Here is an 11,695-nt window from a genome sequence, read left to right on the forward strand (position 1 = left end):
ACATTCCGGATATCATCAATGATTAAGAAAAGCGATCTCCTGTGGGAATAGAGCCACCGATGGTTGGCTTACACATGAGTTGCCTAATGTGTGAATGTGAAGGGCCTCCGATATCAGGCGTGAGGTGTGATCTCTATACTTGGCGATGATAGTGGTTTGGTCTAAAAACGCCTCACATTTGTCGCAACCTGCGAAATGAATGACCATGTTATTTCGGCGTGACTTGTTTTCTATGTCTTTCGCGTGTTCGCGTAGCCAATCATTGACGCACCGTCCGGTCTCCCCGATGTAAAATCGGCCGCATGACAGTGGAACCTTGTAGATCACACCACAGCAACAGTTGACAAATTTGTTTCTGTGTTTCCTCTGACATGCCTTCTTTCCATTTTCCTGATTCACTCTCTTGCACAGGCCTCCCAACTTGTTCCTGGCAGAGAAAAGGAGCTTCACGCCGGCTTTGTTCACAATCTTTTTCAGGTTGTGCGATACTTGATGAACATACGGAATACATGTTATGTTCTTGTTGTCATGTTATGTATGTTCTGACATCGCACAGCACACAGGTATCTTGAATTTCGCCTTCATCTAAATTCGGCCGCCGAGGCGGGAATCGAACCAGCGTCTTTCGTGTCAGTAGCCGAGCACCATAACCACAGAGCCACCGCGGCGGCTTGCAAGGATAAACAATGGAACTTCTATCCTCTATATAACATTTGGAGTGCCACAAGGAAGCATTTGCAGCCGCGATGGCTCAGTGGTCATGGCGCTCGGCTGCTGACCCGAAAGACGCGGGTTTGATCCCGGCCGCGGCAGCCGAATTTCGATGGAGGCGAAATTCGAGGCCCGTGTACTGTGCGATGTCAGTGCAGGTTAAAGAATCCCAGGTGGTCGAAATTTCCGGAGCCCTTCAATAAGGCGTCCCTCGTAGCCTGAGTCACTTTGGGACGTTAAACCCTCGCACTCAAAGCTTGTGAAAATATATGATAAATCCCTTGCCTTTCCTGAATGCCTCCAAGAAATTGCGCTTGCACCTCGTGTATGTTGGTATTGTACAGCAGTGCATATGTTTGCAACAAGCTAGGGGCCCTACTCGTGGGCTTGTGTCGGTTGCGAAAGGTCTCTGAAGGGAATATGTCTGCGGAAAAACGGTGCCAATTGAATGCGCTGCTTAAAAAAGGAAGTTTCTGTGATTCCTTTTTACATATACTCTTTGATAACCTGAAAAAAAAAGAAAAACTGCGCAATGCACAAGGCCTATAAAGTTGTTTGTAGCCTCCCCCCCAGGAAGAAAAGAATAAGCAGTGGTTTGTGCGCTATAATGCCATGAGCGTTCAATAAGTTATCAGTTGTACAAAGAAAGATGGCGCAGAATTTGTGGAGTGTGACGAAAACGGTATACTAGATGCCTTTTCTATGTCGGACACAATATATAGCACGAACATAGAGACGAATGCATAATAGGGTTTGAGACCGCGACCTCGACGTCACAAAAATATGTGTACAAAGTGAGCTTGTGGGCTCGCTGGTCGCAACAGCGTTCCTTCTCAACCTTTGGCCTTGTGCCGCTGCGCTTTTGCACCACACACAAAAAAATATGTGTGGTAAAGGCTCGTCTGCTCACTGTCTCATTTTTCAATGTATAACGTTACTAAATGGATGTTTTGAAAATTCGCAGAAACCGGTTGACACGTGAAACCTTTTAGCCCTAACCGACCGCGCTTTTGGGAAATATTTGTTTAAGGAACCCTTCCGTCGCTCTGTTAGCAATCAAACTCGTGTGTCTGGGTAGCATTTACTGCTAGGCCGTCTACATTCTCCAATGATCGCGAGATGACGATATTTTGGCATATAAACCACCTTTTCCTATACGTAATAAACTATTGTTGGAAGTTATTGCTGCGTGAATGTGTACTTTCGGTGCCGGTCAGTGTCGGTGTACGTATTTCTTGGTTATATATGATGTGTGTATACATTGCAATATTGATCGGCAATCCAAACTGCACGCACCACGTGTTAGAGTTGCTGTGTTACAAGTCCTTGTTCTTAATGGAAAGAAGACGGCCAGCATGGGCATTCGAATTCGCTAAGCAACACCCACATTACTTGTCGTGCAAATATAAATTTTCTAGCCGGTTCCAGAGTCCGTGACTGAATAAGTCTTCATGAAACAGTGCGGCACTGTGCTATTCCCAACGTGACCAGTGAAATATTCCATGCTAGATGACTTTAGACGGCGCGCAAGTGCCTAAGCAGGTCCACGAACCGCCCCGCATAGCAAATGGTATTGCACATCCGGAATAGTGGTGCTGCGCAGCATTGCTACTGATCGCTGGGAATAAAAAGCCGGAAGCGCACGAACACGTTCGTAATGAAGAACCCTTATTATGTGGCAGCGCTGGAACTCTAGATATTTCACCTGACCTTTCTTCCCGGGTGGAGCCGTGGAGAACATTGCACGCATTGAATCATGCATTGTACACTTTACAACTTCACCAGCGCTGCGACGAGGAACAAATACAGAATGAGAATGAGAAATTGAAAGTTTCCGGTCGTGTATCCCGGAAATCGTATGCTTTGAGGAGCTCATTGACTTCACGGTTTTGTGACACCCTTGCAAATCTGACGTCCTCTTCCACACCGCAACAATAGACACAGCTATTAAAAGCAAGGCTGACAAGCGGCAACTATCTCAAATCAAGTGGAAACATCTCTGTATTTCCAGAGAGCTAGTTGCAAAAGGGGGTTCTGTACAGATGGTATTCGCGAAATGTCTACTAAACGCCGAGCTAGCTCTCGCAGACTTTTCTTCGTATTTATTTTTTCACTGGCGACGGCAACTGAGACCTGATATTTTTTCTGTTGCGCCATATCACGACAGTACGTTTGTTGTGTTGCTTTTTGAGCGACAAACGTAACTGATTTGTCTCGGTCACTTTAAAGCTCCTCTATTTCTCCCAAGTGAAGTTCTTCAATTATTCAGGTTTTTAAGAAAAATGAACTGGTGCTCTCAAACTATAAGCACATTCACATTTATACCATTCAAAATGGTACCTTTTTTTTGCATTTCGCCATCTGTGTTGCACTAACTGTTGTCACTTTTAACGATTTGGTGTTTATGTGCTTCGGGGTGATATTATTTTGCACTTGAGTTTTGCCTAGTTGTTGTGCATGCATGTTTTTTTTTCCAATTTTTCAGTAGAAGGTTTAGATTTCCTTCTGGAAAACGGCTTTGACACAATACGTTTGTTTCAGATAATTGTCATTTCCAATATATGAACTGCACAAGACACTGCTTAATCAGGTGCAGTATGGATGGTGTTTATGAGTATATAGCTGCGCGCGGACAACAATGGAAATAGTAATTCAAGGCTCGACATTGATTTTCGTCAAGTGCGCTGACATTGCACACAGTGCAAGGACGTTTTTGCATGCCGCCTGCATCGAAACAACCGCCGCCACTTGAGTGATTTGAGCCATTCACCTTCGGCTCGGCAGCCCAACGCCGTAGCCAGTAAGCGGTCATGGCGGGTAGGAAAATCCAAAGAAAAATTGTTTGGAAATTTCGGTATGTTCGCACAGCCCTATCTGAAGCTTGTTACCCGAATAACCGCCATTTGTGCGTGAGACGGAGCCAGGGCCATGAATGATACACCCGCAAATCAGGGAGCCAACCTTCGGCATTTTAAGCGATGGATTAGGAAGAAAAACCTGGCGCCGTCCGGTGTTCTCCAGAGAAATCGTGATTGGGTGGCGGACAGTGACGTCACCATCCTGCAGAAATTCCAATCGCTGGTGGGACATGGGTGAATGCGTGGATGCTTTGGCAGAACGTCTTTAGTTGGGGTAGCACGAAGCTATTGAAATGACAGTAAATGGCTTGACAGTTCATTTAAGACGCCTGGTTCTTGTATGCATTTTGTAAGAAGCTGCACATTTTGCATATTCGACAGATTTTACTGCGCACAAGAAAATGTGCTCTGGGCTAAGCTTACTTCCTTTTGTTTCTTTACACTGCGTACGAGCACGCAAAAGCCAGGGAAACAAGAGACGCAACCAACACAGGAAACTGCCATCCTTATTTCTTGTGTGCGTGCCGCAGTAGTCACTGTGTGGCGTTCGCCTGCGCTCGCTTAAAAGCGCATTCTTTTTTCTTTTTGTGTTTCGCAGAGTCTTCACAGTTTGACCGGGGCCATCAGTGCTGAGGGCTGGCCTTCCTCAAGACTGCGGGCGCCTGCTATTTCGTCTGCTTCCAGGCCTCCGCCAGGATTTGCAAGGTGTCGTCGAGACTGATGTGCAATTGCAGCGTGTGCGCCGGGAGTCAAGGAATGTGTACAAACTCTGCATGGCCGGCCGGCGACACCGGCGGTTAGCGAGGACTGCAACCGAAGCAACTTGTCCGACCACGAAGTGGCCGTCTCTGCGAAAGCGTAAATATAGGAAGTAGGTCGGCTGGGAAATAAGTTCACAATTATTTTTTAAGTAGCGAATCTCTGGAGAAGTCTGCGTAGCCTCAGTGTCTGGAAGACTGGTTGCACTTTTTCAGGCGGGTAGGATTCCACATCATAAACTTGGCGCTAACCCATGTATGTCTGCACGTCGGTGAACAGACTTTGCGTGGATATTGGTGGGATCCCTGAGGAATGAACCTCGGTCGACTGGCTGTAGAAGTTGTTGTCCTGCCGAGGGGAATAGCGGTGACGATTTCCACGTGAACGACTGCTGCACGTGTTAACCACGTTCCGTAATGTCATCTCACGTAAACCACGGCACATTCTACATTGATGCCAGATCAGTTGGCCGCCGCGACCTGGCGCAATCGTCAACGAATGAAGAGCTCTCAAAATATTTCTTTATGCTCTTGTTTATAATCCACCGGAGTCTAGTATTTTAAACATGGCGCTATTACATGGAGGTATCCGGTGGTATAGGCGTCCGCGCGCTGGTGAAGGGAGGCGTACGAGGCACTGGAAAGAAAGTCTGCTCCACCGAGGTTGACTGGTAACCTCAAATCATGCCCATCTCTCATAATATCAGTACGCGCCTGAAAAGATGAGTGCGTTGGGCACAAGCAGAAGAAACGCAGTGTTCGCATTCTGGCTGCAGAAGTAGGAGACTTCTATTTTTCTTATACCCTGGGAGCAGTGCAGAATCGTTTTCTCTCTCTCTCTCTCTCTCTCTCTCTCAGAATTGAGTTTTGGCCTTAGTGGGGTTCAGTTGTGGACAGCAGCCAAGAATGCCATGCTTCTTTGTGTAACCTGTCTTGTGTTTCAAGGTGCTGACTTCACCCAGTTAGCGCCTTGGAAATGGAAGAGAAATGGGCTGAATGCCATGCTAAGCACCGTCGCAGCGCTGCTCTCAAAGGGCTTCTTTCGCGCGGCTGTGGCGCAAGGCAGCAGCAAGAGCACAAAGAGAAGAGCGTACAAATGACTATGTTCCTCGTTAAAGCAGCACAGCTGTTTCCCAGAACGCGCCGACTGGGCAGAGGCCGCTTATGACAGCTTTGAAGGAACAACACAGTCAGGACAGGCTGTCCCTTCACAGGAGGCGAAGCCTCATGGTTTGAACATTTTCGGTTGCACTTCACTGATGACAAGCAGAAACCTGCATGTCGAGGCTCTTGGTAGACAGCTCACAGCTGGTGGGCGCCTCAGGCCTGACTTAAAACCTTTTATATGCGTGTATATGTTCTTGCGCCTGTTTCTTAAACATCCCCGTCGCCTGTTACTTGCATTGTGGTATACGCGTAATTATTATTTTTTCACATTATGTTTAGCCCGATGCTTGTCGCAGGCTGTTACGTACAAATCAGGAAACTGTTAAGCACTGCAACAATCTCGAGTACTTGATTCTTGAGATGGAAGGAAGTGGGCAGCGAGGAAGGCGCAGCATCTGTGATATGGCATCCGTTTTGCCTTTATGCTGACGTAAAGTTAATTTGGCTCGCAGAAAATTTCTTACTGTGTCAGAATTTCTCCCGCTAATCGCGCAGGCTGCTCTAAGCGCTGGCACTACTGCTATTGTACATACTCTAAGAGCACACTATGGTGCCATCGCCCGAAGAAGTATCATATTGCCAAAGAATCTCCGACATGCTTGTTATTCTCATTGCTAGTAGCACACGGTATATATCTGGGTCCGGCAACTTTATTCTGTGCACGATAATGCCCCACCTTGTGCTTTTTGTGCTGCATGTGGAACTTTTTGGACCAATTTTTGTCATCTGTGACATCCCATCGATGTTGTCACCTCGTGCAACTGATCGGCAAACGGCCACTGGTGTATCTACTGTCAACTGTCAAGTTTATTCCCAGTCTTGAGCCCTCTAGCGACACGTACATTACGGACACGAGTGTACGCTAAGGAATTCACACTTGAGGAGAAAGCCGCGTACGAAGGAGGCAAACGCTGGGATGAAGCACGGGCACTTTCGGCAAGTGAGCGTTCCCCGCTTTGCTGCTCTCCACCGTCACAACAAGCCCTACGCTCGCCCATTTAGAATTCCTATGGTGTGCTTGACAGACACGAATGTTATTTCAGTACCGTGTGCATAATCATCTTCTTAGACTAGTACTGCGAACTCTGATATGCTGTCAAATGACATGTTCATTAGCTTGACGGACTTTTTCGGCTGATTCCTGGGGGCTGGACTACAACGCCGTTACACAGATCTACCTCTTTGTGTTTCCTTCCTCCACGGCGCTGTTTGACCGGTGCTCCCTGCATCGTTACCTCACGGATGTGTCGTGTGCTGGAGGGCAGATTCGCAGATTGAGCAGAGAACGGTGCTTACGACATGTCCTGCACCTGGTTCTGAAACGGGGTATGTTTCCGCTCATCTGAACTGCTATTGCCTGTATCTTGTTTTATGTGTGAGATGCATGCTTTTTTCCGCAGGTCACTGCATGAAACAAAACATATATCTAGACCTGTTGTCTACCGGTAGCATCATTATAACCACAGAATCTGCGCTTTCGAAGCGGCCCTGTGGAACACGCGTGGTCTGACGCGCCTAATCATCCCCCTCTGTGCCCGTGCTTTGTTACAGAGCGTATCCTTTCCGGGCATAGCTCTGCATGGCTGTGTAACATGCTCGTGTTCTTGTAATTACATCATGTGACTGATGTTGCATCGTATCCTTGCTTTGTAGTATATGTTTTCGGTCGCTCTTTATTTGCGCAGTTCTCTGTGGCAGTTTTAACATCTTCTTTAAAGGTAGACCAATCGTAGAAGTACATGAACACCTGCATAGAGAAAGCCCTGCATTTCAATATGTTGTCTCGAACACAGTACATTGCATTGCGTTTTTAATTTGGCAAGTTTGTTTACATCGACTTCTCTTTCTTCGGAAATTTGAACGGTGTCTTTTTTTCGTCAATATTCACGTGACAGCAAAGAGCTTAGCCGCGTGCCCATTCTCTCTAAAGGCGCGGTTTTGTTTATTTTTCTTTCAGTTGTTCTTCAGGTGTCCTTCAGAGTCGTGACTACAGTCTGGACGTACGAGTAAAACGTCGCAAGTAACGGGTTTCATGTTTTCGTCTATTTAGATGCAGCTTAAGCAACAGCCTGTACCAAGCGCAATGTTTGGAGGCATATATCCGCTTAAATTATGCAGCGGCCGAATTCTATTTCGGAATGAAAAGTGAAGACATCGCTAGTCCTCACCTTTGCTGCAGCCCAGCCTTGGCCTAGGCTGCTTCGGCACAGCCTCAATCTCGGCTGTGACTTGCAGACTGGAATATCTTTTGTTTTATTTCGTCGGTCTCGTTCCTCAAATGCATGTCCCAATTTAATCTATGTAACCATATTGTCTGTTTTAAACCTTTAAAGCAGAAATTCTCTTTGATGTTAACGGATTAAAACATGATATAGTCAATCAGTTAATGTTATTAGTCGTTTTTATCTTTCCATGGCAACATTCGTCTTTCTGCCTTGCAATACAATACCCCTGCAGAGACAACACTCACGTATCGTACAGGTTAATATATATTTATCGGCAGCTGAGTAACAAATAGATAAGTCAATCATCAAAGGTTCAAAACCGGAACAGTGTATTTCAAGACATTTCCTCTGAGGGAGCAGTTTTTTTCAAGTTTAGTAGAGCATTCAAAAGGAACACTTTTAGGTGTGTCTGCCGTACAGAAATTACATAATCTACAGTGCTAAGCAAGGGCATAAGGAATGAAAAGAAAACAAAAAAAAGAAAGGACAAGTTGCAAGGGGCACCGAGCGCCCCCACAGCTTACATTTTACACATTCTACAGGGGCGCACAAAGACCAAGAAATTAAGTTAAACGCGAAAAAAACACCTAGAAATAAACTGCAGGGATGCACAAGTGCAATGCACAGCAATGCAAATGAAAGACGAGAATTAGACAGGGAAAGTTAATCATGGCAGTTACATAAAAAAATAACAAGAGCGACATAACAAAATGGGATAATAAAACCAGTTTTGTTGCTATGCTCCTCTCCATCTTATTCTTTGGACGCTCCTTATTATTCCCTTCAAGTCAGAAATTCTGCCGTTAAATTTGCCTTTCGGGTACTCATCCGTGCTAAGATCATTTTTCTTTTGGTGCAAATTAGATTTGTTGACTACAGCAGGTGATTACTCCTCAGGCTGAGTTATGCAATTCCCGTTACAAAATTTGTGCATAATATTTTCTGCATTAACCGCGCCATAAACACCACATCTCTCTCCTGCTTGTTGAAGCCGTCGTTTCGCACACTGAGCTATTGCGCATTCGCAGTAAAGGTCGCAGCGTTGCACACGCAGTGCGCCTGAGGCGAGGCAGATAAGGCCGTGCGGGCACTCCGCCATCGGTGTAGCTGCGGAGCCTGAAAAGTGGAAAGGCAAGCACAAAATGCCACGCGGCGCTGAGAACGGCGCGACATCGCAGAGTATATCAGTCTACCGCATTCGGTCAAATACTCGTTTTAAAAAGAACCCCTGGAAAGTTCCTCACATGGAGAGGAACGAGGTATTGATATCCAGGGCTGACAAACTCTGCGTTTCGCTTTTCGATACCTTCCTAAAATAAGTTTGTAAGAAGCATCGCCGTTTTCCTATATATAAAAATGGTCTATAGACAGTCTATAGACTTCTTACTGACTCTATTGACTTCCTACAAATGTTGCTCTTTGTCTGTTCATAGTCTATAGACTATGACCGTCTATAGACAAGAGTCTACTAAAAGTGTATGGCCATAAATCTATAAATTGTCTACAGACTTTCTATGGCATTTGTATTGCTTATAGAGTTTTGTCTATAGCCAGTCTATAGACTTTAATGACAGAAGTCTATAGACACTGTATAGACTGTCTAAAACTTTTTTGTAAGGGAGGCACGTTCTGTTGCGAATCTTGCTCCAACGCTTTAGATGATCTCGCTTCCTTAAAACACTCCCTCATGGTTATCGTCACTGTATCCTTCGACGTAGCATCGCTAGAGCTGCCGAAGTTTAACATGTTTTGACATTCTTACAATAGCTTCAAGGCAAAAATAGTTATGTGCGCTCGACTGGCTTGATAATGCTAAGTGAGCAGTATTTGGTGAAACCATCATTATGGTTCACTCCTGGTTCTAGATCAGCGAGGTCGTTCACTCTTCGCGTGCACGTTGGACCAAATACTGTCAGGAACGAGCGAACAGCGATATCGAAGTTGAAAGACGTAAACGGGCACTAACGGAAGTTTCGGCAAAATGTGGCCAGGGCGTTCTGCTTAGAGACTTTTTATGTGATAGCATCCAAAAGGCGCAGGCGCATTAACTTCATTTGAAATTTAAAACGAGGTGAGGAACGCTAATGTTCCGAAATTTTTTGCTCTAACTACTCGCACTTTAAGCTATAGTTCCTACATTGAAGCGTTCATAATGCATAGCGTTAGCATCCTTTTTATCTCGAGCGCCCACTTCAGCTTAATCCAGTTTTATTTGCCGCAGAGCTCCTGCAAAATTTCTTTCGGCAATGCACAATTCTAAAAGTGCTGAAGTCATTCTCTTCTGGAGTTCATATCGAGTTCATATAAAAGTTTCAGAGGCTTTAAGTCAGAGCAGTACAAAAAGTATTTAGGACATGCTTCATTGCACATTAAGAAGGACGCGCAACAGGGCTCACTTGAGTGCCACGCTGTACTTATCAATTGCTGTACTGACATATAAATGCATAGCACTTTGCAGACTGTTCACAGGCCAAATATACTTCTTGTGTGGACAGAAATCTGCATAAATATAACCTTTGCAGAGCTCTATCTATATGGATAATATGTCTATGTATGTATATTACAAATATCAGAGGAGTATAATTTTTTATCCATATATGTAAATAGTGAAGAAGAAATGCTACACATCTTAGCGTTGGATCAAAGCACCTCTTAGGGACACAGGGTTAATTAAGGTACTTATGTTCATGAGGGCAGGCTTTAGAAAGAAAGGGCATAATAATGAACGTCGTATTTATCACACCTAGCGAGTTAAGTTAACTGAAGACATAAGAAAGAAGTTCATGTAACGCGACGTTTTCTGAGATAAAATATCAAGAGGATTCTTCTCTTTGCGATGAGGTATTTAAAGCAACATCATACTTTTATTGGATATGCACGTCAATTTTGACCGTGCGGCTTAATCTTTGCGCGTCAGTGCGTAGCGCTTTTCTAAGAGTACCTAAATTTAATCTTACGTGCGGTAAATAGAACAAACTGGTAGAAGGTGAAAAATTAGAGTCCAAGTAAAAGGAACGCACACAGCGATTAAGAGAGACAGGCGTAGAAAACATCACAGGGCGCACTGTAAATGTTAACACTTGTTTGATTATTTACCGCATACAGCTCTTTCAAGCATTGGTTTCTGAGCTAGGCAGGCACAGAGCTCAATCTATTTTCTTGGAATGTTGAGGTCATAATATGAATGCATGTAGCGAGTCACGTCAAAGCTGCGCATAGAAGATAGGAATGCACAAAGAAAACCTAAACAAGATAAGCGCGCGAGAAAGCGAGAATACCTTTCGTTATGAGCGAAGGTTGCAGGGAGGCTTCCGGAGATTGGAGCCCTTAGTCCAGGGCCCCACTTTCCGTAGCTGTGGGGGTTGTCCGGGAGATGAGGTCAAGACGGTGGAGGTCAAGAGCTGTGCTAGACAGCACGACTTCCCACTGGGACGAGGAGGGGGGGGGGGGGGGGGGGTATGGAAGCAACGGAGGGAAAATTGGGGCGTTTTTATATGGAAGATAGAGGGTTGGATGTGCCCCACAAAAAGCGTAATTTGTGGTACAGCGTGTAGGGTAAAATATGTGCCTAAGCTGAAGATGATAAAAAGTGTTAGTCTGAATTTGGTGCCAGGAGGAGGCCAGATTCCTTCGAGGTAGTGATTAGGTTCTGCGGAAGAGTAGGTTATGTCGGAGCGTATGCGAACAGTTGAGTGAGATGGGCTGTGCCTCCTCTGTGCAAAGACTGGTGCACTGTTTAGGGTGAGGAGGTTACTGACTGCGGGCAAATAAAAAGCACAGAATTAAATGTTTTAATGGATATTAAGGACGAAGACTTTTTACTTCGTTTGCCTATCAGCATGGAAAGAATTGTTTATCTGGGCTTTATTCAATGATTATATTTACTCAGCGGCAGGATCGCTTGAATTCTTCGCAGCGTGTTTAATTGTAACTGACACATAACTGCAAGAGACAAGTTTTTTTGCCCGTACTTCGT

At 45.2% G+C, this 11,695-nt stretch overlaps 1 protein-coding gene across 1 annotated transcript in view; it reads left to right on the forward strand.

The window, feature by feature from the left end:
* Nucleotides 1-11,140, forward strand: part of LOC149325823 (adenosine receptor A2a-like) — a 350,480-nt gene extending 339,340 nt beyond the window's left edge. Inside the window, exon 4 of the mRNA XM_089565149.1 lies at nt 4,168-11,140. Coding sequence (XP_089421275.1) covers nt 4,168-4,183 — 16 coding nt within the window. The 3' untranslated portion in view covers nt 4,184-11,140. The remainder of the gene's footprint in view (nt 1-4,167) is intronic.
* Nucleotides 11,141-11,695: the final 555 nt, after the last annotated feature.

This window comes from Amblyomma mixtum, chromosome 10 (assembly GCF_055824585.1).
Source record: "Amblyomma mixtum isolate Tamu chromosome 10, ASM5582458v1, whole genome shotgun sequence".
Lineage (NCBI taxonomy): Eukaryota > Metazoa > Arthropoda > Arachnida > Ixodida > Ixodidae > Amblyomma > Amblyomma mixtum.